General features: G+C 40.3%; 1 protein-coding gene across 1 annotated transcript in view; it reads right to left on the minus strand.

Annotated features, from left to right (window-relative positions):
• The window catches only part of THSD7B (thrombospondin type 1 domain containing 7B), a 461283-nt gene that overhangs the window by 276482 nt on the left and 160364 nt on the right, over nucleotides 1-24437 (minus strand). The window contains exons 5-6 of the mRNA XM_067549515.1: nucleotides 12461-13271; nucleotides 2362-2613 (exon numbers count right to left, since the gene is read on the minus strand). Of these exons, the coding sequence (XP_067405616.1) occupies nucleotides 2362-2613; nucleotides 12461-13271 (1063 nt within the window). The remainder of the gene's footprint in view (nucleotides 1-2361; nucleotides 2614-12460; nucleotides 13272-24437) is intronic.

The raw sequence follows: 24437 nt of genomic DNA on the forward strand, positions 1-24437 counted from the left end.
CCTTGTCAAAGGAAAGGCTTCTAGAAATGAAATCTATCACAAGCTTCACCACAACACCCTCCAGCCATTGTTCAATAACTTCATAGCCTACTTCCAGTCCTGCGGGGCATCTAGTCCCCATAAATCATGACTAGCTAAGCACTGTGGATTGTTTGCAGAATGTTTGCCCTATTGGGTATAACAACCTAAAATCCTATTTCATCACTCTGGGCCAGATCATGAGTGAATTTTGTGCTAACATGCAAGGGTGCTCTACACAGTTGCTAGAGGGACTGCTGCCAATAGTAGTCCCTGGGCTCCAGGGTGCGTAAGGACTGTGGGAGCAGGATACCAAAAAGCAGGTTGGGATGGGTGGGAAGGGGCTGAGAGTTTCTGGGGTCATGAGAATCCCACACACACAATGACCCATGGTGCAGAGCTGGTATACCCCGAGAACAATCTGCTCCATCTTAGTCGGTAAAGCAGAGCATGCACAACCCTCTCCGAGCACAAGGAGTAGCACTGGGAGAGCTGCATGAGGCACAAGCATGGGGCCCAGTCTCTGGTATTCTTCCTAGTGCTCCACACCACCATCTATGCTGAGCTGTGGCATAACTGTCACAATCTTGTGCTCTAATTCATCAGGGTCAAAAAATGGCAGGGATGGGAAACTAGGCTGCAGACACACCTCTCTTCACTGCCTCATTAACCAGCAGTTAGTGTATTTCAATCAGATATCAACTGAAACAACTGTATACAGAGCATAAAATTAGCAGGACAATCTCTCATTCTTTTGTCTTTGAAATTGAGATGCATTTAGGTGGAAGAGTAAAAATCAGTACACGAGCTTTTTTGTTGGATCTAATCAGACAACCAATTTTTTTGTTTTAAATTCCCTCTCTCCTGCTGCTAGTTGGGGGCACCAAGAGAATCAGCAATAGGCTGACTTTCAAGGAACTCATTTGCGATCACACTAATGACACTTGTACTGGTTTCTCCTTTCCAAGAGGATGTGCATCTTGCTGAGGATTTTTTTTTCTCCAAAGGCTTTTTGGCAACGAATAGTGAGGTTCCAAACTCATTACTTGGCACCATGAGTAAGTTTGCTGTTAAATGCAATCCCAGACCCTAACACATGGAGAAGTAAGGAACATATTAGCCTTTTACTGGAGCAAACCAGGGGCCCTACACAGTAGCCTGATCACAGAGGTGCAGAGCAGCACCATGGTCAGGACCTGCAGAATCAGCTGGAAATGAGCTCCCTGATTAACTCTTCACAGATCCCAGAGTCAGGACGAGTGGGGACAAAGTGTTTCCTTGTGGGAGGGGCTTGGTTAAAGGTCAAAGCCAGGGTGTTCCCTCCAACTGGCCCCTATTTACACATAAGGATGTTCTTTTCTGTGTGGAGAGAAGAAATAGTCATCTATGATGAGCTTCCAGTGCTTCAGTGCTGTTTGCCTGTTGTGGATCCTTTAAGGTTTTCAACAGCCAATTGACAGACAACCATGGACACCTTCCCCCACCTTCATGAAGTCAGGGATGCTCTGTGTATGCACAGGAGCTCCCTTTCCTCATGCACAAAACCACAGATTCTGCTCCTAGCTCCGGCCTTTGTGCAGCAACTGAACAGCAGCCCCGGAGCGGGACACATTCTGTTGAGCTTTCCATGTAGTATAGCTGGGCCGTGGGGCACAGCAGCGTAAGGATTTTCTTCAGGAGTCTATGTAATAAGATTCCAGGATTGTCACTGTCTGTGTCACTCTGACGCCTAAATGTCTGAGTCAGTGCGATGCGATGGAAGTGCCTAGAGGCATGGTTGAGCGCGCTTCCTGTTCAGAATATCACCAGGGTTCAATCATCGCTGTGATTCACAGTCTGTTACCATCCAATTTCTACATTCTCCATCATTTTGACTTTTACAAATTATAGCCATGCAACAGTAAGACATATATCTGTGCCATTCCACGAATCCTACACCATTGTGATATCAGAAGTAACCCAACCAATCACCATTCTCACTCTCCAGGTAAATTTCATGCAACAATTTCAGATGGTGGATTACTTGGTCCAGCTGCCACAGCCATGAGCCCAGCTGCCTCCCACACAAATCAATACAAATCGCCCAGCACACACTCCTCCAGATGCAAATCAACACAACCAGCTACTAATACAGGAATAAATTCATATGTATGTGTTTTAAAAAAAAACAACCCAAAAACTTGGAACCACTAACTCTTTGGCTAAAATAAGGGGAGGGGGCATGGAGATACAGGAATAAATTTGACTTTCCTTACCAAAGAGCTTTGCTTGTTCCCAACAAATATGCAAACTGCGCTTTACATTCCATTTGAAAAAAAGTGCTGATGAAAGCATGTAATATACCTGGGGCATGGATTCAGAAGTTCTTTTCCTCCTAGGTTGCAGGCCTCCTTCTCTTCTAACTCAGGGCACTCCTTCCCAGTGCCTACTGCAATGTTCTTAATGCTCCTGTGTCTGCTTCGGAATCCTGGTGAGAGATCCCCCGAGTGACAAGTCTTTGAGCAGGTGCTCCATGCAGACCAATCAGACGTTTCACAGTCTTTAGGCATGACACATGACTGAAAGGTCAGTGGGATGGTTTCTTGCATACAAAGGCTGTGATGAGAAAATAGTAAAAAGCTGAGGAATTCTTGTTTATTGCTGGATTTTAATTTTTCTACGGTTCCCCCTCACCTCCTCCGACCTCCCCAAAAATATTACATACTATGAGCCAGGTTCTAATCTCACTTCCACCAGTGCAAATCCATAGTAATGTCAGCTAAATTAATGGAGTTGTACCAGGGCAAAAGTGATGTAAGCAAGAGAAGAATCAGGTGCAATATCACAATTAACTTGCCATGTTTTAGGAAAGATTTTATTGAGATTTTTCATGATAAAATATCTTGTATAATATACGTCCAGCTCATCCCCTAAATTAGAATAGATTCCAAAAGCAGTACAACGAGGAAATATTCTGCAAGTTTCTTTTTATGAGCTGGATCAAGCCAGTACTTCACAGACTATACAGAACAAAAAGTAAACCCAGAACATTGCAGAACTGCTGTCACTATAAACCGTTCATGTCACCACATTCTTTCTGTTGGATACCCAAGGGCCCAGTTGAGCCAGGTGCTGAAATAGTTCCTGCTGAACAACTCTTCTCTGAGAGACTGGAGGGAGCTCAACATCTTTAGGATGAAACAATAAAATGCAATTTTTAACCCTGTGATTCTGGGATCACACCAAGAATTGGAGTGAGGTTCTAACCAAAAATGTATTAGTTCTAATAGCAGAAATTCAGGCTCTGCCTTCTCTTGACTAAATTAAAATCGCTACATTAATATTTCTATATGCATCAGCCACACCATAAGGAGCTCATTCACCAGCACATCTACTAATGTAATATATGCCATCGTGTGCCAGTAATGCCCCTCTGCCATGTACATTGGCCAAACCAGACTGTCACTATGCAAAAGAATAAATGGACACAAATCAGACATAAAAAATGGTAACATCCATAAACCAGTCGGAGAGCACTTCAATCTCCTAGGACACTCTGTAGCTGACTTGAAAATTGCCATAATTCTACAAAAAAGCTTCAGAAACGGACTTCAGCGAGAAACTGCAGAGCTGGAACTCATATACAAACTTGACACAATCAAACTGGGTCTGAATAGGGACTGGAATGGTTCTCTCATCACAAGTAGTAATTGTCACTGTTCACACATCCTCACCTTCTAATCAATGGTTGTGAATAGGCCTCATCTACTCTAACTGAATGGACCTTGCTAACACCTACTCTCCCCATTGTTGTTCCTTACCCTTGGATGTGTGTGTGCGCACGCACACACACACACACACACACACACACTCCCCCAGCTGATTTCTGTTTCTTGCATCTGACGAAGTGGGTTGCAGCCCACAAAAGCTTATGCCTGCAGAAATTAAATTTGTTGGTCTTTAAAGTGCCACAGGACTCATTGTTTTTGCTGAATACAGACTAACATCACTACCCCTCTGGAACTTTTCTATATCCATAGTGTGTTTCCAAAGCAAGATTAAAGCAAAAAGCTCCTGGAATTTTGCAGCAGCATTCTATGGATATGTTTCTCCACTATTTGCTCCTTTTGTCATTTATACCTGCACAAAATGAGTGTAAAGTGCTTGCTCACTTTACAGAAGTAAGCATCATTATGCAAGGTAAAAGACAGTGGAGAAGCAGGCCTTAAGAGTTTACAGCTGCAGACAGCCTTATGTTAGCATGACAAAGAATACCTCAACAAAAAACAAAAGCAAATAATCCCTGAAATACAGCATTGAAACTTTTAAAAAATACACATGCTGGGTTACTTCAGGCAAGAAACTTCTTATAGTAAACAAACAACCCACAAGTCTATTCTGCCTCTCTGATTAAATATCCCAATGCTGGCTACAGGAGCACACATATGCAGGCAGCTGCCTGACCAATTTCCCTTTTTCTTCTGCTCAATGGCATTTAGTAGAGCTACAAGAGAGAACTTGCAGAAGACAACCACTTCTGCTCCACCCCACTCCTCCTCCACAGCCATCTGCAATTCAGCCAAAGGGCGATCAATGGCCCTCCGGAATAGAAGAAGAAAATCCCATAGTACCTGGGTGCAATGGGAAATTTGGAGGATGTGGTAGAGTTGAGGGTGATTAGCCTCTCAGTGCCTCTGCCACCCCCCAACAGAGCTGCCTAGGCTGAGATAAAGTGGGCCAGCAGGACCCAGACAGCAGAGAGGAAACCCACAGCTGAATATGCTGATTAGAGCACACCAGAGCCCTGCCTAATGAGGCAAGTGGGACCAGCTGTCCCCCTAGTGGGCCGAGGGGGGGGGCAGCGAGGGAGCTGGGGGTCGCAGGGGCTATATAAGCAGCTAAAGAGACACCTCAGGGAGGCATGGCCAGGGAGGAGGGCTGGAGCCCTGTTAGCCTCTTGGCCAAGGAAGGGTGAGTAGCCCGGGGCCAAGTGGGCCTGGTTTGGGAGTGGGGTTTGCATCTGTACACTGTAAATAAACAAGCATGGGTGATTGCACCGGGTGAAGCCTGCAACTCCTTTTGTTCTGAAGGGGGAGAGACCACCCAGAGGACCCAGAAAGGCAGGAGGCCTGGGGCAATCTGCCACACAGGGGTAAAATGAGAGAGAATGTAATGATTTACAGGTAGGGGTTTCACCAGAGACACAGACACCAAGAAAATGGAAAGAGGGGTGGAGAAGATGGAGCCAACAGGGAAAGAAAACTATCTGGGATAGAGTGTCCCAGGGAAAAGAAACATTAAGTAGGTATTTGCCCAGACTTGTAAATGTCAATAACTAATTTGCAAGGGTGGTATGAAACTATTATAAATGTAGCTCAGCTAAGTGGAGGCTTCTTTTTCCTTTGTAGTTTTATTCTTTTTCAGCCTGATTGCTCCATCAGGATTTTACCAAATGCAAAGAGAAAAGCTATAGCTCTTAAATGTGGGAAATCCAGACTGTTGGTGCCAAGGGATCAGTTATCGAATCTATTTTTACTTACTAACACAGTGAAACTGACCATGGCCTACTGGTATGAAAGATACATCAGGGCACATACTTTTATTCAAAGCTCTTGGCTAGAAACTAGATACTTTATAAAACTAGCATAAAAATTATCCTTTTACATGAGTCTTCCGTACTAAAACGTCCTAGGTGCCTGACAGTATGCAAACGACATGACTCTTGTCCTGGAAACTTTATAGACCAATATCAGACATGTGACAACTAAGGGGAAAGAAAGCTGAAAGGAGGGTTTGTGAGAGGGAGGACAAGAGTTACATCAATAGCTATTTAGATTACAAGCTCTTTAGGGCAGGGACCTTCTCTTTGTTATATAGGTTTGTACAATGCGGTGGTGGTTTCTAGGTGATATCGTAATACAAGTAGGATTATATAGTTACTCAGCAATGCATGGTGGACAATTTTATTTTAAAAAAATATATAATTCATCTCTTGTGTGTGTGCCAGTAAAAGTAGTCTCGAGGAGGAATAAGGAGAAGGTGGTGGCTTGGTGGCCCAGCACAAACCACAAAACAGGAAGTAGAATGGGAGGGAAAAAGAAGAGATGGTGGTTGGAGAAGGAGACAAGCAGAGGTACAGGAGGAGCATATAGTCTGGGATCTTTGGTGGAGTGGTTCAATGCTGGGGGGGAAGTAGAGGGAGGTTGGATGCTGGCTCTTTGTTAACATTCTTTCTGCCAACATACCCAATCTCCGAGGGAGGCCATGCATCTCTGTTACACAGTCCTAGAATGACAGTGTCAACAGGGGGAATTAACAGTCTGCAAGGCTCCAACCCTCCAGCAGGGTAGAGCAGCAGTGAGTCTTTAAGCCCAGGCCCTCATGTAGGGCGGGGCATCAAACTGTCAACAGGGCTCCAGTAATACATAAGATAATTTAAAAGCATTCAAGATCAGCTGCATAGTTGCCATCCTGAGGAGATAAAGTTTGGAAGAGTTCTGGCCACAATAGGGACAAATCCAGGTCCCACAAATGTCAATAAAAGCTTTGTCATGGTGGATGCTCAGCATATGAAAATAAGGCGCTTAAGGGCTGATCCAGCTCCCACTGAAGTCAACAGAAAAATTCCAACTGATTTTATTGAATTGGATCGGGTCTTTATTTACAGCCCAAATAGGGCTTTACGTGCCTAAATTTAAGTACCCACCTTTGAAATTGTTTAAAAGCAACACATCTGTGTATCAGTTTCTTTACCCAGAAAATCAGGAAGCTACTTCCTTACCTCTGGGGTGTTGTGAGGGTGAATTAGTTAATGTATAGAAACATTAAAAGTGCTACAGATTTTTATCCTAAGCAAAGACCGTAAATTAGCTAAACATGCAAAATGAGGCACTCAGATGTCAAGATGATTGTGGTATAAAAATCTGAATGGAAAGCATAGACAACACTATAAGATAGTTCTCTGTTGTCCAATGGAGTATAGGATGAAAACTCCATAACAATGTTTAATTTTAGATGTAATAGGTGTTGGGATCTAAGTTATCTGAAGTGAAATACTTGTTCACTAACCTCCTCCATCATGACTTTTAACCATTAGCACAGGTACAAAATGTCAATACATTTTAACAATGGATTGGCAAGTCATTCTTTGTAATATTAGGCTAGACAGCCTTATTTCCCCTTTACTAATTCATGTATACATTCCTCAGGACATTAGTAAGACAGTGTGCAACATATTGTTAAAAACCCTTCTTAATTTCTAATAGATAAGGAGCTAATGAAAGTAAGTTACTGGCCAATCTGATTATACTAGGAAATTTCAAGATCTCAACATGGCTAGGAGGGCAACTAATGTGAACATTTTAAAAATAGTCAGCTAAAACTAACCTTTAACTACAGTTGTGTAATCCCATTCAATTTTGGGGAGAGCATAGCTGCAACTGAGATTAGTACCTGGGTCAAATACTGGATCTAGTGAGTTACATAAAGCAAGTAAACAGCCCTGAATGTGTTAAAGTACTGGGCTCCCTTTTCATTTTAATAGTGCTAGTTTAATGCTCACTCAGTGAGCAAAGGCAGTCAAAAATAGATGCATACAGGTGCCAACACACTGGCCAGTGTTACCACATAACACATCTCCCCAGCAGATTCCTATGTGGAACAACCTGCTAGAATTTGAGTCTGACTGTTTGTATCTGTTAGTTCAGAAACCTGAAGCCAAAATGATTGCGGCAATGCCACCCAAAACCAAATGTAAAAACATGCTCTGTCCTCTTGGACAAAGCTCAGACACCGTCTTATGTATTGCAGATGTATCTGGGGCCAGTTCACACAAGAAAAGCCTAGACCTATGAATTATCACCATTAAGTTAGACCCTCAGACTCAGGTCAGCAAAGATGCAATTTCACTGCTCAAATGAAAAGGATGTTTGGAAGACCTAGGTTCAAATTCCAATCCTAGCTCACTCAGGGATCAAAATGGGAATGAGAAAATCGTTTAGGAAAAAACTGAACATAAGGCTCTGTCTAGGCTGAGACCACTTCCAAAAATGTTCCTTATTACTACAGCACAAGCATTGACCTGTTTGAATTTAAAAGCCACTCACAATTCTATTGACTCTATCTAGGCAGGCATTTATCTCACAGTCATGATCACTGTGGTAGCTGGGATCAAGATTTTTAAAAATGGGTGCCTATAGGTAGGTTCTTAAATCCAGGTTTAGCCTCCTAAAATTGTTTGGCCTGATTTTCAAGAGTGCTGAGTACACTCAGTGGAAACTAGCATGCCCAGCGCTTTTGAAAATTAGACCAGATCTACTTAGGAACCTAAATGTGGATTTAGGAGCCTAACTTTAGGCACTCATTTTTGAAAACCTTGATTTAGATGTCTAACCCAACAGAAGGAGTAGTTCTTCGCCCACTCTCCTGTAGGTTCTCTCAGATGTGACGATGCAGAAAACACCAACACAAGAAGTGCCAGCATGCACATTTCTGGTGAATTATTCAGAAGCTTCTAATTAAACGCTATGCAGACTCTGGATAAGAAACGAAACGGAAATGCTTTAGAAAATTCCTGAAATAAAAGAATACAGTATGTTTGATTTCAAAGTGCTTCTTTTAGGCACAAGATAATTATGAGAATTGCTTCCATGGCCGACTGAGGTCTGGTTACCCTTCCAATGCCTTCAACTCCCACAAAGTAAATCTATCTTAGGGTTTTTCTCTTTGCAAGGCAGGTGCATTTTGCTTGTGCATTTGTGGCTGGAACAGTCAAACGAATCCCTGTACTGTGCAATTTTTTTAAAAAATGGATACCTAATGGAGGGGATCCTCCTTCTCACACATGATGCTTTATGTTAGGCAAAGGAGGTTCTTTTGGCTGGCTTCAGCCGCGTTAGTTAACAATCAATGAGAAAATAAAAGCAGGTTTGAGGGCAAGTAAGTTTCATACCATTGCTAGCCATCTCAAAAAGGCAGGCAATTTCTATTAGGATGAACCAGAAGTTTATTGGTTAAAAAGCCAAAATAAATTCCAGTCAGTAATCCTGCAGCTGCAAGAGATGACTGCTGTCTTCAGCCTTATAACACATAAAAGCAGTCTGTAGCCCGATCAACAAAATACATTTTTTGGCCAGAGAAGGAGAACTTTTTTCTATTTACGGACACATTTGTTTCATCCTTTGTAACTGTCTAAAGGAAAGTTTAATTTCCATCTGAGGCACCTTTGCAAACATAGGACTGGATTGTGTAATCCGCACTCATAAGTATTTCCAGTAGGTACCACTTGCAAACGTAAGTAATGGTTGCACAAACTACCACACAAATTAAAGAACTTCAATAATAGGGAAGGCATTCCAGCTAACACTATACAGTCAGATGTGCTGCACCACTCTAGAATTTGAGATCAGACTAGCAGGTATTTACCTTCCTCAACTACCTCTTTGGCAGTCAACTGACCACTTTCATTACCTGGCATTTTTCTTTTATGATTAGGCAGCCATAAGGCTAATGAGCACAGGGAGATTTTTAGTACATTTATCATAATAATGATTCAGTGCCAAGAGTGTTTTCAGGACAGACATATTGTGTGATACTTACCGTTTGCTTCAGTTTTTCTCATCTATAAGACGTATCTCATCAGTACCTATTCAACACCCCCAAAGACGAAATCTGGGCCAGGAAAAAGAAAAGGAACATTCTTCTCTTTCCAGTTCCACAACAGACTTTTGGCTGCCTGCTAAGCTCTGCTCAGGGATATGCAAATGTGTTTGCTCTTCTTTGTCAGTGGCCAAAAATATCATCATTATTGTAAAGAGACGCTTCACTTGTAAAGAGAACTGCAAGATCTTGTCCATTCTTCAAAAGCAAGCTAGCAAATATGTCATACAATGAAATGGGTTTGACATTACTGAGTGATTGTGTATGTTGTCTGGGACATTTTGTAGTGGTGATATTTTAGCTCTAGTACTACATGTGAAGTAGGTTTCTACTACCAAATTGCACAATTTTCAGTAGCAAATGGATAAAAAAAACCTTATAATGAAATGTGATAATCAAGCACCATAAAATAATGTAATCCTTACCAAATCAATTGCTTATTTTATTTGTGCAATAATAATAAATTACGAGCTAGATTCCATTTCTGCTGGCATAACCAAGTCTGCCAGAAGGAGGTTGCAGTGGCTACATCTGCCCTATAAAAAGGGGCTAGCACAGCCCAAAAAAGTGAGAGGCACTAGGCAAGAAGGTGAAATGGCATCCCTCAAACAGCAAGTATCACCAACAGCTGGTGATGGGATGCTAGATGGGGAGAGCTCTGAGTTACTACAGAGAATTCTTTCCCAAGTGTCCAGCTGGTGGCTCTTACCCACATGCTCAGGGTCTAACTGATCATCATATTGGGGGTTGGGAAGGAATTTTTCGAGCGCTATTTTGCCTTCCTCTTCAGCATGGGGCACGGGTCACTTGCACTAAGGTAAGTGGTGGATTCTCTGTAACTTGAAGTCTTTAAATAATGATTTGAAGACTTCAGTAACTGAACCAGAGGTTAGAGGTCTATTACAGGAGTGGATGGGTGAGGTTCTATGACCTGCAATATGCAGAAAGACAGACTAGATGATCATGATGGTCCCCTCTGACATTAAAGTCTCTGCCAGTGGGGCTCTGTGCTACCTCAGCTATAAATTGAATCTGTATCTTTCCCCCATACAGTGGAAGCCGGAGTAGAGAACGTAGTGATGGAAACACACTCTTCCTTCTCTTGGGGTGAATCTGCCAATGGTTGCTCAGTGGCACAGAATGGTGTAATTTAACTCAGAATTTTGTATGCATCATCTGTGGTGAAGCATGCATACAAGGTAATCATCAGGAAGTCAATTAACTGTGTATGAGGAGATGTCTACACTGAACACCAAGCCCAGGCTCTGACTCAGGTCTGACCCAAGCCTCCCTTCCATCCACACATAAATCAGTCGGACTTGGGTCAGCAAGCACCCAGGACTCATGTCCTAGGATCCTGCTTGGGGAGGGGGGTTAGGGATGGAGGGGTGTCAGAACCCAAGTCCTGTTGTGACTCGAGTCCAAGCCCTGTCATTTTGCAGTGTGAACCCAGCTCAAGCCATAGACCCGAATCAGAAGTTCTGAGTAGTGCAGTATGGATACGTTAGCATGGCTGTGAGCCAGCGTCCAGTAACTATAAGCCCAAGTTTACAATGGAGTGTGGACGCTCAAGAATGGGCTTGGCAACACCAAGTCTACAAGCCCAGATCCCACAGACCTGGGTTTACAATGCAGCGTAGACGTACCTTGAGAGCCCATGAGCCGAATTCTGATGTCACAGAGATACAAATCAGAAGTAGCTCCATTAAAGTTAATGAGAGTAAAATTGGTGTAAACAAGATTAGAATCAGGCTACATATTTAGTCATCTGTGCAGAGATAGCACAAACTATTCCAGCAGTTTCTGACATCTGACTCTTCTTCTAACCAATAAAAACATCTGTACTTTGCTGCAGATATAATACAAGCAGATACGAAAAAGGCTACAGAGTTTATTTCATCTCTGTATGTGTGCAAAACTGCCAGAGACATTAATAGAAGCAAAGCATAGAACATAAAATAACCCCTTATCTCTCCAATTTGAATGTGAGCAGGTGCCAGGAGCTACAGATTACTGAAAATACACTGAGTTCTGAAAAATTCAGAGCAAGATTTTGGAAGACTTGACATTAAAATGATAGGAATCCATATCACATGGACTAAAAAATGATTAGACAACATAAAAGGGGACAGAAGTCAACAACTGCTATCAAAGAAAGAAATAGGAGTGTATTATCTCCAGTATACTCATATACCTATCATTGGCATCAATAAGAGTTGCATATGCATAAAGAGGCCCATAATTATACTTGGATAAAAATAAAACTATTGCATCACTGAACTTTCATTAGCTAAAGCAACACTGCTGGAAATATCAATATCTCAACAGTTATTGGGCCAAAATACGTCACTGAGTTACATCCATGTAATCAGTGAGAATACCAGGAGTTTAGGTTGGGGCAGAGTTTGGCACATGCAGTCTAAAAAATGTAATACTATATTGTGCAAGAATCATTTGTATCTGTAGCAAAAATATAAATTGAAATTGTTAACATTAGAAAGAAAGCAAAATACTCTTCCATTTCCTTTAATGGCCAAACAAAAATTTGTTGAGATCTTGCACTAAAAAGGAGCATTAAAACATAAAATGCATGTAAACTGTCACAAATTGTAAAAGTATGCAAAATATTCCACTTACATTGGCTTTGAAAGGATGAGGAAATAAGTACATTAAAATGTGGTTTTTAAAACTCCAAAACTGTGTCTTGCATCATGTTACCAAGCAGAACTTGCTATTTTGACAGCTTTCTACAAAACAAACCTATTTGGTCAAAATAAAAAAAAAATAAATGTGAAGACACCCTTACCTCAGCATAGCATTTTTCCCATCACTTCTTGTACACCTAACCTGTCTTGTCTGATAACCTATCTCTAATTCCCATGGCTTGGAATGGTGGTGGGGTTTGTAACTTTGCAGTTTGAATGTGCTTCGCTCCACAGAATCTGAACTGAAATCCAGCATGGTTCTTCCGACAAAACTAACTTCTTTAAGATGAGGCAACCTGCATTTACTCCAGGGTCCAACTTGAAGACTGTAAGTATACTCCTCTTCCCCAGGAGAGCAAGAGATAGAAACATCACAGATTCTTGATTCAGAAAGGTTTGGACAATTGGAACCACCATAGAGCGGAGGAGAGATGATAAAACGAGTTCTGTGTTGTAAACTCTTCACACAGCCTTTGTTGCACTCAGACCATTTGGAAAATTCTGATACAACACAATCCCGTGGACAAGGTATTAGACAAGCTTGTTCTATAGGTGGCTTTGGTATAAAATATTCACATATTTCACTGGCAACTATAGTTCTATTCAGTTTCTGAATACAATGTACACTTCTGTGTTGTAGCCCGTGCTGTGCAGTCACACAGTCTGCAGTCCTTGGTTTGACTTCCCCGTGAGCAAAAGGAACCAGCACACACATCTGCCATTCTGAAACTTCCCACTCAAAGAGTTCAAGGTGCCAGTCACATACTTTAAAGCAGTTCCTTTGGTTTTCAGGTTTGTCCCTCAGTTCACAGTTTGAATGGTGGGTTGTCCAACCTTCTGCATGGACACACCACACTGCTCGACTCCGAATACCACCTGACCCACAGTCACCAATACATCGCCCCCAATGACCTATGAAAGAAAGAAAACATTGAACAAATGGTTAAAATGCCCTTCTAAAGGAAAATGGCGATAGTTCCTTTTAGAAAGACTAATTAGAATCCATTCCCGCCACTAATCCATGCTAAAAACTCCCATTGAAGTCCACAAGAGTTTTGCTGTGGAATAATAGCAAGATCAAGCTCTAGAACAGTATATCACAGTCTCAGTATATAAGTAATTATCATTTTGATCCTGCACTTTATTCTGCGCCCACTGACATCACTGGGAGCTGACCTCTTTCAGAGCTTTGAGGAAAGATGCTGATCAGCCTTCATTTTTCTAATTCTGAAAGTTTCCCATACTGATCAAACAGTTCCCATCTTTATCACATGAACTCTCGCTAACATCCTAAACTATAGGCAGTCAATAGATGTTTCTGTAATAAAATGCACCTAAAAGCCTAGCCTGGTCTACAGTGCCGGCAAAATTCAGGTATTATACAAGCTACACAGAGTAGCTTGCATAACTCCCATCAACTTCATAACTTCCCTTTAGTGTGCCGTCTGCACTGTGCTGTGCCGACGGGAAAAGCATACCCGTCAACACAGCGCTACGCTTTTTGGGGAAGGTGCTTTTATTAGATCGATTTCTGGATCGATTGAGCATGTCTTCACTGATGCTCAATTGAACCAGATACATTGATTCAACGGCAGCAAATTTGCCACCATCAGTGTAGGCATAGCCTAAGAAAACACAAGCATTTCATTTCATTTGCAGATAATTTTTCTGTGTAAAATTAATATGAATCTGGTTAAAGGAGTAAGTCTAAAAGAAAAAGAATTAAAAAGTCAGGTTAGACAAAAGAACAAACATTCTTAATAGGGGCAATTAGTCAATGGAATGAACTGCATGCTAAGGCAGCTGAATCTTCAGAGATGTTAAAAACCAGAGTAGATTATACATTTGTTTGGGTTTGTTGCTTTTTTTAAATAAGCTCCTGCTCTTTGCCAGAGGCTGAACTGGAGGAACTGAGTTTTCTAACCTTATCTGTTATTGTATATAGCATGGGCCAGGTTCTGCGAGGTGCTTCATCTGGGAGCAGAGGATGTTCAACACCTAACAGAAAACAATCACCTCACAAGCATTGAACCTTAAAATTACTCTGGCGATAATACATTTAATATGTACTGCAACTGGAAACTACATGGTACCATAGCTGACCATCAAGCACAAACATAGACCAACAGAAAACTTAATACTATGAAATTTTGAAACTGCATATGCAAATGCATCAGCATTCTTAAGTGTAATTATATGAATGTTATCTAATGAGTTGCCAGTGATATTTTTAAAAAAGAGAAAACCTTGTTTCATCATGGTTTTTTTCCTACAGAATAACTGATATTAAGTTTATACAGTATGAAATTGCCAGCAAACTGGGGAGAAAAGAAACCTGTATTGAATTTGCTATGTTAAAAAAAGAATACAGTGAACCAGGCATGAGAGCTTAGTTATTAATATCATTCTTTACCTTAGAAACTTTCCAATATCCAGTAACAACACTATTTCACTGGGTAATATATTACAAATATAATGTGTACTTGAAAATACACTGCAACTGCCCTAGAGGTTAAGAGACCTGGCTGATGAGCTCATCGGAGCATAAATGTTGATTTTCAGTAAGACTTGGTGCACTGGAAAAGTTCCAAAAGATTGGAAGAAAGCTAATGTTGTGCCAATTTTTAAAATGGGTAAATGGGATGACCCAGATAATTCTAGGCCTGTCAGCCTGATATCAATTCGGGAAAAGATATTGAAGAGGCTGATACAGGACTCAATGAATAGAGAATTAAAGGAAAGTAATGTAATTAGTGCAAATCAACACGAGATTATGGAAAATAGATCCTTCAAATTAATTAAGTTTTTCTGATGAGATTACAAGTTTAGTTGATAAAGATAATAGTGTTGACATAATATACTTAGACTTGCATAAGGCATTTTGATATGGTACTATACAACCTTTTGGTTAAAAAAAACTAGAAAGTTATAAAATTAACATGGCCCAAGTCATGCTGTCTGGAGCGGTTTACGACCATGAATGCCTACCTCAGGGCAGACTGTCAAAAACACCTCAAAGATGGTATCTTCTATAATTAGATTTTACTAAGCCAATAACAAATGTGAACTCCTGGCTCACTATAATAGTCTTACCATGATGTCCCCTTAGACTTTCCAGTCTATCTTGCCACCCAGGCAAACTGGACTTAGTGATAAATGGTCACTTACACCAAAAATCACACAATATTCAGATTGCTTCCAGTCCCAAGAGACCAGATCAATTGATACTCTAGATCCTACACCAAAGACAACGCCTGAGTCAATCCTGTGACAAACCTTTATTTCTTTTTCCTAGTTAATAAACAATCTAAAGTTATTTACAGTTTAAAGCAAGCAAATGTATACACAAATGAATTGCAATCTAAATATTAAGAATGACAGAGTTGTAGTGATCTATCAATTCAAAGTGCCTTTCAGGGCAGACCCAGAAGGTAGCCCCTGGGGATCTCTGGCTTCAGTTTAGTGTCTCTAGCCCTGTGAAAGTTCAAACAGCGAAGATATGAAACATTTTCCTATGCCTATGTTTTATTTCCTTCATTCAGCCTTCAAGTCCATAGGACGAGCTTCCTTGCTCATAGCATTCCCACGGTGTAATAAGGCCATTAACCAATCCTTTGTATTGTGATGTTCCTTGATGGCCTATCTGATTTTGATAGTTTTTCTGGATGGGTGGGGTTCGGAGAAGAACACATTTCCCATCTTGATTCAAAAGTTTAGAGCAAACATTTTCAAAGTTTATAAAGCAAAACTTACATATTTCCTTATAGTATGGAATACAGACATTACAAATAAGATTAGTTGTAGCAATTTACAAACATTTTAGAGAATTTAAACACTAAATACATTCTTGTAAAACTAATATCCTAACATGTAATTGAACTTGTCTGATCTCCAGCTATGAATGTGTCAGTTCTTAGCTAATGCCTGCAGCCTTGGCAAGAGCTGACATCCTGCCTGCCAGCATCACAGCCACATTAAATGAATTAAAAACTGGCTAACTGATAAATCTCAAAATGTAATTGTAAAAAAGGAAATAATCATCAAGCAGGTGTTTCCAGCAGGGATCAGTTCTTAGCCCTATACTGTTAAACATTTTTATCAATGACCTGGAAGAAAACATAAAAACATCACACATGAAGTTTGCAGATGACACAAAAATTGGGGGAGTGGTAAATAATGAAGAGAAGAGGTCATTGATTCAGAGGAATCTGGATAGCTTGTGAAGCTGCAAGCAAACAACATGCATTTTAATACAGCTGAATGTTAAGGTATACATCTAGGAACAAAGATTGTAGATCATAACTACAAAATGGAGGGCTCTATCCTGGGAAGCAGTGATTCTGAAAAAGATTTGGGATCGTGGTGGATAATCTGGCAAACATGATGGAACATTGTGGCCAAAAGAGCTAACGGAATCCTGGGATACATAAATGGGGGAATCTTGAGTGGGAATAGAATAGAGAGGTTATGTTACTTCTGTATTTGGCTGTGGTGCACACACTGCTGGAATCCTATGTCAGTTTTGGTGCCTGCCATTTAAAAAAAAGGAAGGCAAGCCTGTGGACAAGTGCAGTCACGTTTTCAAGTTAACCATGACCTGCTAGCAATTTTTTAAATTTTACTTGGGGCAAAATTATGTTTGAAACCATACTAGCTGAAACATGTTAGTTAACACGTTCTTAACATGCTATATTTTCACATTGTAGACAATTGACAATTTCAGCAAAGAGGCAAAAAGGAGAATCAGACACAGGGATACAACTAGGCACACACCTTAGAGACAGTCCCTCCCCCCCCAGTTCTAGTTTAGGTACACAGGTGGGGCAAGGTAGGAAAGCATTCTGCCACTGCCCCCTCTGTTCCTGCTTTATGGGTATATAAAGGACCCCTCCAGAGCCACACATTGAGATTTGACATAATTCATAGGCTAAAAATGTAAATATTTTAAATATTGTAAATTAAACTAAAATGTGAATATTTTTGTTCAGCAGAACAAGGGATATATCCACAAAGCAACACACCACCTTGTTTTTAGGTGCCTTGCCACCCAGTAGAAACCACAACCCCCCCACATTAAAAACCTGGGCTCAATATATAATGCATGAGGACAGAAGGGGATCTGCAAAAGTCATCACACTGAGGGGGAGCCACCTAATCTAGCCAGTAGGAAATGCTGAAGATGTATGTATTGTCTAAGCCCAGTCTCTCAAGGAGAGTTAGGCACCTAACTCAGGGCTGGAGGGAGTAGCCTTGCCTTTGTTTCAGATTCTCAGCCATAAACCCTCTGCTGAAATTAGGTTGCAAAGTTGTTTCTTTCAAAACACAAACACGATGCACCCTCCTTATAACTTTTAGCCCAGTGATTAACAGCATTCACCTGGGATGTGGGAGACCCAGGTTCCACTACACCTGCTCCAATGAATATATAAAATGATTAATACCCGAGGGAAGAGCTCCAACGGAAGTGACAGAGAGCACTGTCTCAGAATACTACATAGCCCAGGGATAAGGGCCACCTCTTACGGGTGGGGGGAGGAATCCAAGTTCAAACATCTTTGCCACATCAGGCAGATAGAGGAATGGAATCCAGGTCTCCTGCATAATCAGGAAAAACCCTAACCCCTGCAAAGTTACCTTCGCCACCTCCTTCCATTCTGCGTGTGTTTAGATGTGCTCAGAGCAGGCTCCATAAGCAAGATAAGTGGGGAATGCTTAGTTTGAGGATCCTGTTGTAGCTTAGGCATGAACTGGGCACCTAGACTGAGGTGGCTGCATGCTTGCTCACTGGCAGAAACTTAGGCAAATAGGAAATGTTAACAGTGGAAATTTAGGTAACTACAGAGTTAGGCAGCAGCTGAGTGAGGATTTTGAGGAGCTCACTGGACCCTCAATTACATTATACATTAAGAATATATACAATTGCTCTGAAGTCCAGAAGGAGGTGAGATACTGATCCACTGAAAGTCTCTGGGTGAAGATAAAAGGAGGGGAAAAACAGGCAATGTCATGGCAGGAGTCTACCAAATCAGAAAGAGGAGATGGATGAGGCATTTCTAGAACAAAAAGTATCCAACACACAAGACGTGATGGTAATGGAGAACTTTAACTACTCAGACATCTGTTAGAAAAGCAACATGGCAAATGTGCTATAAGTTCTCAGTTTTTGTTTCAGAAAGTGAGGCAATATCCATGGGGACAGCTATTTTAGACTTGATTCTGACCAACAGGAAGAAATTGGTTGCAAAGCTGAAGATGGAAGGTAATTTGGCAGAAAGTATTTATGAAAGAATAGATTTTCTGATTCTAAAGAAAGGAAGGAAAAAGAGCAGCAGAATAAGGGCAATGGACTTACAAAAAGCAGACTTTAACAAGCTCAAAGTATTGGTAGGTAAGGTCCCATGAAAAGAAAATCTAAGGGAGTTCAGGAAAACTGGCAGTTTCTCAAAAACAAAATATTAAAGGAGCAACAGCAAACTTTCCCAATACAAAGGAAAGATAGGAAGATTAGTAAGAGGCCAATATGGCTTCATCAGGAGCCATCTAATGAGCTGAAAATCAAAAAGATATCCTACAAAAAGTGGAAACATGGACATATTGCTACGGATCAGTACAAAAGAATAGTGCAAACATGTAGGGACAAAATCAGAAAGGCAAAGGTACAAAATGAGTTACACCCAACAAGGAACATAAAAGGCAATACGAAGAAGTTCTTTAAATACATTAAGAACAAGAGAAAGACAAAGGAAAGCATAAGTCTTTTACTCAGTGGGGAAGGAGAACTAATAACGGACACAAAGACGATGGAAGTGCTTAATGCATATTTTGCTTCAATCTGCACTAAAAAGGTGAAGTTTGACCAGACACTTAGCACAATTAACAAAGGGAACAAAAAGAATTATAGACAAGTCAGCCTAACTTAGATACCTGGAAAGATACTGGAGCAAATGATTAAACAATCAATTTATAAGCACCTAGAGGATAATAGGGTGATAAGTAATAGCCAACATGGATTTGCCAAACCAACCTAATTTCCTTCTTTGACAGGATTACTGGCCTACTGGATGGGGTGAAGCTGTAGACATGATATTTTTATTTTAGTAAGGCTTTTGACATAGTGCCATATGACATTCTCATAAGCAAACTAGGGAAATGTGGTCTAGATTAAATTACTGTAAGGTAGATACAAAACTAGTTGAAACACTACATAAAGAGTAGTTATCAATAGCCTGCTGACAAACTGGGGGGGGGGGAGGGGGGAAGGGAGAGAGTGGGGGTAAGGAGGGGAGAGAGAGAGGTGCATCCAATGGGATCCTGCAGGTATCTGTCCTGGATCCAGTACTACTCAATAGTTTCATTAGTGACTGGGATAAGGGAGTGGAGAGCATGCCTATAAAATTTGCAGATGACACAAAGATGAGGGGGGAGGGGTTTGTTAGCACTTTGGAGGAAAGGCTCTGGGCCCTGGGTATAAAGTGGATCAAAAATGGAATGTTAGCCAACAATGGGATGCAGTTGCTAAAAGGCTAATATTCTGGAATCAGTAAAGGAGTGTCACATGTAAGACATGGGAGGTAATTGTTCAACTCTGCTCAGCACCGGTGTAGATGGAATACTGTGTCCAGTTCTGGGCAGCACACTTCAAGACAGACACAGAAATTGGACAGGGTACAGAGGACAACATAAATGATAAAATGTTTAGAAAACCTGGCCAGTGAAGAAAAATTTTAAAAAATGGTCACGTTTGATCTTGAGAAAAGAAGACTGATTGGAGGACATTCTTCAAATGTAAAGGGCTGCTATAAAGGCAAGAAAGGCTTAATTTTCAGCAAGGGAGATTTAGGTTAGATATTAGGAAAATCTTTCTAACTATAAGAATAGTTAAGTACTGGAATAGGCTTCCAAGGGAAGTTTTGGAATCTCTGTCACTGGAAGTTTTTAAGAACAAGTTGGACAAACACCATCAGGGATGGTCTAATGTGATTGATCCTCTCTTGGTGCAGGAGGCTGGACTTATCTCTCTAGGTCCCTTCCAGGTTTACATTTCTATGATTCCATATATTCCTTTATGGATCTAGCCCTTAGGAAACTCAAACTATAGCTAAGCTACTACTTTTGTCGATATAACTTGTGTCGCTCAGGGGTGTAAAAAAATACCACACCCCTGAGCAACATAAGTAACACCAAAAGAAGTGTTGGTGTAGTCAGCACTATTTTTCTCACTGACTTAGCTCTCCCTTTCACATAGAAGCTTTCCCACTGACATAGCTATGGCAGCTCATTCGGGGTACATTAATTATGTCAACTGGAGAGCTCTCTCCTGTCAGAATAGAGCTGTACGGTACAGCTGTGCCGCTGTAAGCTCTCTAGTGTAGAAATGGCCAAAGTCTTTTTTTTCCCCCCAAGAGTGGTTTAAACACTTAGGAGCCTAAGTCCCATTAACTTTAAATGACACTTAGGAATCTAAGTCTCTTTTCAAAAAAGGACTAGGACACTTTTGAAAATTTTACCCTTTGTGCCTGTATTTTCCACAAATAGATTCAGTTACTTCACAGAGGCACACACATATTCTGAATGGAAAAAGCTGAATTAAACTATATGATAAAATTAAAATATGGCATATATTTCCAAGAGAACTATATAAGAATCTGCTAATAGACGAAAAAAATGAGCTTTTAAAGAAGATTTTTAAATCAAATCACATATAATGATCCACATGCATTTTAAATATACGTTCTTGACATTTCATCTAAAGTATTCCACACTGATTCCCAACAATTATCTAGCTATAAAACAAACAACTGAAGTGTTAGATGCTGCCATCATTTTAACTGTAATAGGCAGTCATATCATTTAAGTATTATTGTACTGAATGGATTATTTATGAAATGTTGATCATTGAGGTGTAATTACTATAAAGAATAACAATGCAGCTTTTCATAAATTTATTGTTTTATCATATATTATCCTAGACAGTTTTAATAGAGTCTATAAAACGTTTTGTTTGATGTAGAAAAAGCTGCATTTTTACTGATTTATTTCTTAAGTAGATGTTAATTTATTAGCTCAATGCAGGCTTCAACTTAGTGCATGCAAATATTTCTTTAATTAAATTATTCATTTCACTGGATTAGTTTAAATGATAGTCTGTAGCATATTATACCATCGCTGGAAGACTTTTCTTAGGATTGAAAGAATTTCAGAGTTTAACTAGTGTGATGTATACAGCTATGTTTACTGCTTTATGTGCTATACCTCAAAGTAGCCTTAAAAAAGCCCAGAAAGGTACATACCTAAAGGTATATAGGAGGGTCAGTCAAAGTGCATTAGCCAAAACTATAATGAGTTTACACCATACACAATACAGCAGTAGAATTGTTCTTCTCTGTCTAGTTTCTTCTTTTTTTTTTGCTCAACAGCTAATCCATAAATATCTGCAACTTTAACAACAATTGCCCTGACTGGGTAGAGAGAGATGCAAAAGAAGCCTGAACACAAAGTGGATATAGTACAATTGTATGTCAAATGTAAATTTAGGATAAAGAATTAAAAATATATATATAATCAAGCAAGACACAGCAGTAATGAGATTTAACACTGACCACAGCCTCAAATTTCAATGATTCTGTGGCACAAGTGCCAGAAAATTTGCTGTAATCCAGAGACGGGGGAAAAAACTAAGTAAGTGAAAGAAAATCAGATGCAGGACTCATTAATATGGATTTGCTGCACCTCTTGATAATCTCCTTTGGACACAAGAATAAACTAATCCACAATGCTTCATTGCTCAGCCAAATTTCCTGCTGTATAGCTTAACTGAGTGGAAGGATGCAGATATTTCCACTCTGTAGTGTGCTCTGTAATTAGTAGTTAATTATTTTTAGGAGCTATTACACTCTTCCATCAATAAATCTAAGATCAACAAGAAGTATCTGCAGAATGTGAACAATAATATACTTACACTTTATTAGAAACCCAATGAAATGCTGATGCCAAAAGTGAAGCATTCTGGATTGATGTGATAGTTCTCCAGGTCTTAGATAGAAGGCCATTCATAATTAAAACTAAAGAACAAATAAAGTGAACTTTATGTGAGAGAAATCAGCCTATGGAAAATGAGAAGTCTTCCATCCATTGCTACATAATGAAAAGAGAGTTTACTGTCCAAAATATAAACAAAGAAATTGTTATTTTCTTACAGAGCAAATTATAGTAGCAACAAAGGATATCACCGTGGTCCTTTATACTGTAGTTGAACATCCATAGATTATATTGGCAAAGGGAGCTCGATTCAGATAACTAACTTACTTATTAACTTTTAGTTTGACTGCTTTTCACTACAGGTAAATAATTCAATATGTTAACTTAGCAGTCAGCAAAAGAACTATAAGTCTCAACAACATATAGATGCCATACTGGGATGTTTCATGTATATAAGGCCTTTACCTACCAAACATCACCCTTAATATATAAACTGTAGAGTAAACAATATTACATACCCAGTCAGAAAACCAATGGGAGGTAAAGCAATAAAGACAGAGAAGCTGAGAACAAGAACTAAAGAGATAAGAAAAATTCCCACAAGAGACACTAGAGAGTCAACAAATGATTCCTTTATATAAGGAATATAAATTCACAGAAATGAAACTCAGCAACAAGAAGAAATGTTAAATGCTCTAGAGAAGTGTGTGATTGTTAAGTGTGTTACATTAAATTAAACATATTCAGAAAGGCTGTATAAAGACCTCATAGGTCTAGAACCCTGGCCTGCAGCACTAGCAAGCAGCGGACATCTCCAGGCTGCCGCCTAGCAACAGCTATAACCAGCTTGTGCTCCATGTTCCATGACCCACTATGGACACAGACCATGAGATGTTCCACCTCAGGGGTTTAGCAGGCAGTAACCTCATGCCTCCTGATTGGCTCCTTGTCTTATATAAAGCCAAGGGATATTCCAGGAAGCATCCAGGCGCCCATGCAGATTTCCTGTAGCTGCCAGGACTGTTCCCGCTCCTTGCTCTTAAATTCCTGACTTCTGAAGTATGAACTCGACCAAAGTGGAGTCTGCTAACATAAGCCAATGATCTCAGTCTCACAGTGGTCCATCACAATGCCTGCTTGCCATCTGAGATGCTAAATGCTAACTGACATCATCAGAACAATTCTCACTTCTCTAAGCAAAATTCCAATTTATTATTCCCTATTAATAAAACACTAAACGTGCTAGATTGTTAATTCTCTGAGGCAGAGAATTAACAATCTAAAACTGACAACATACAGAGGAGGTCAGAAGGGAACTGAGGACAATGTTGTGACTCAGTGGTGAAGCTAAGCATGCATTATGTATACCACATTTGTGTGTGCAATTCCTATTCAGTAAATTGGCATATGTCTTCACTGCACAGTTAGCCTAGTTTTAAAGCACGTCTAAACCTGGGTCAGAGATTTCTATGTGGATGGTAGTGGTTTGGGGCTAAAACCAGGTTCTCTTATATAACTGTGTGTATATGTTAGAACTGGGGCTCTGGTTTAACTCAGGATGGAACCTGTCACTGTTTCAAGATAATTAGCTATAACCCCTGCCCCTGGTCTAACTCAAGAAATGCCCACTTAGGTCTCAGACCTCTAGCCTTTACCTGTGTCTGGGCACTGCTTTCTGACTGGGAGTTTTCTGGCTACTGTCACCTTGTACTTCACTGTGATAATCCCAAGCAAGTGTGGCAAACATCCAGCCCTTGCTCCTTAATTTCTCTCCAAGACAATGACAGTGTTTACCAAGTATTTTTATTTAGAGACAAAAGCATACAAAGAAAATTTTTTTTAAATAATAAAAGGATCTAAATGCTTTACCTGTATCCCCATCTGTCGTATGGAGATCCTGGCATGTTCCAGTCTCTCCAACTCTTCAGCAGATGAGAGTCCTCCATTGGACAAAAGGTCATGTCCATTTGCAGGATCAAAAGGAAGCTCCCTGAGTCAATTACCCAAAAGCATTTCTCTCTCAGCTTCCTGACAATAGGTTAAACCAATCACTGCCTCCTCCCACAGGGGGCCCAAGCCTCAAAGGGCAGGGTGTCTGCA

The sequence above is a fragment of the Emydura macquarii genome, unplaced genomic scaffold, assembly GCF_026122565.2.
Source record: "Emydura macquarii macquarii isolate MOO-44397 ecotype Brisbane River unplaced genomic scaffold, CSIRO-AGI_Emac_v2 contig_1253, whole genome shotgun sequence".
Taxonomy (NCBI): Eukaryota; Metazoa; Chordata; order Testudines; family Chelidae; genus Emydura; species Emydura macquarii.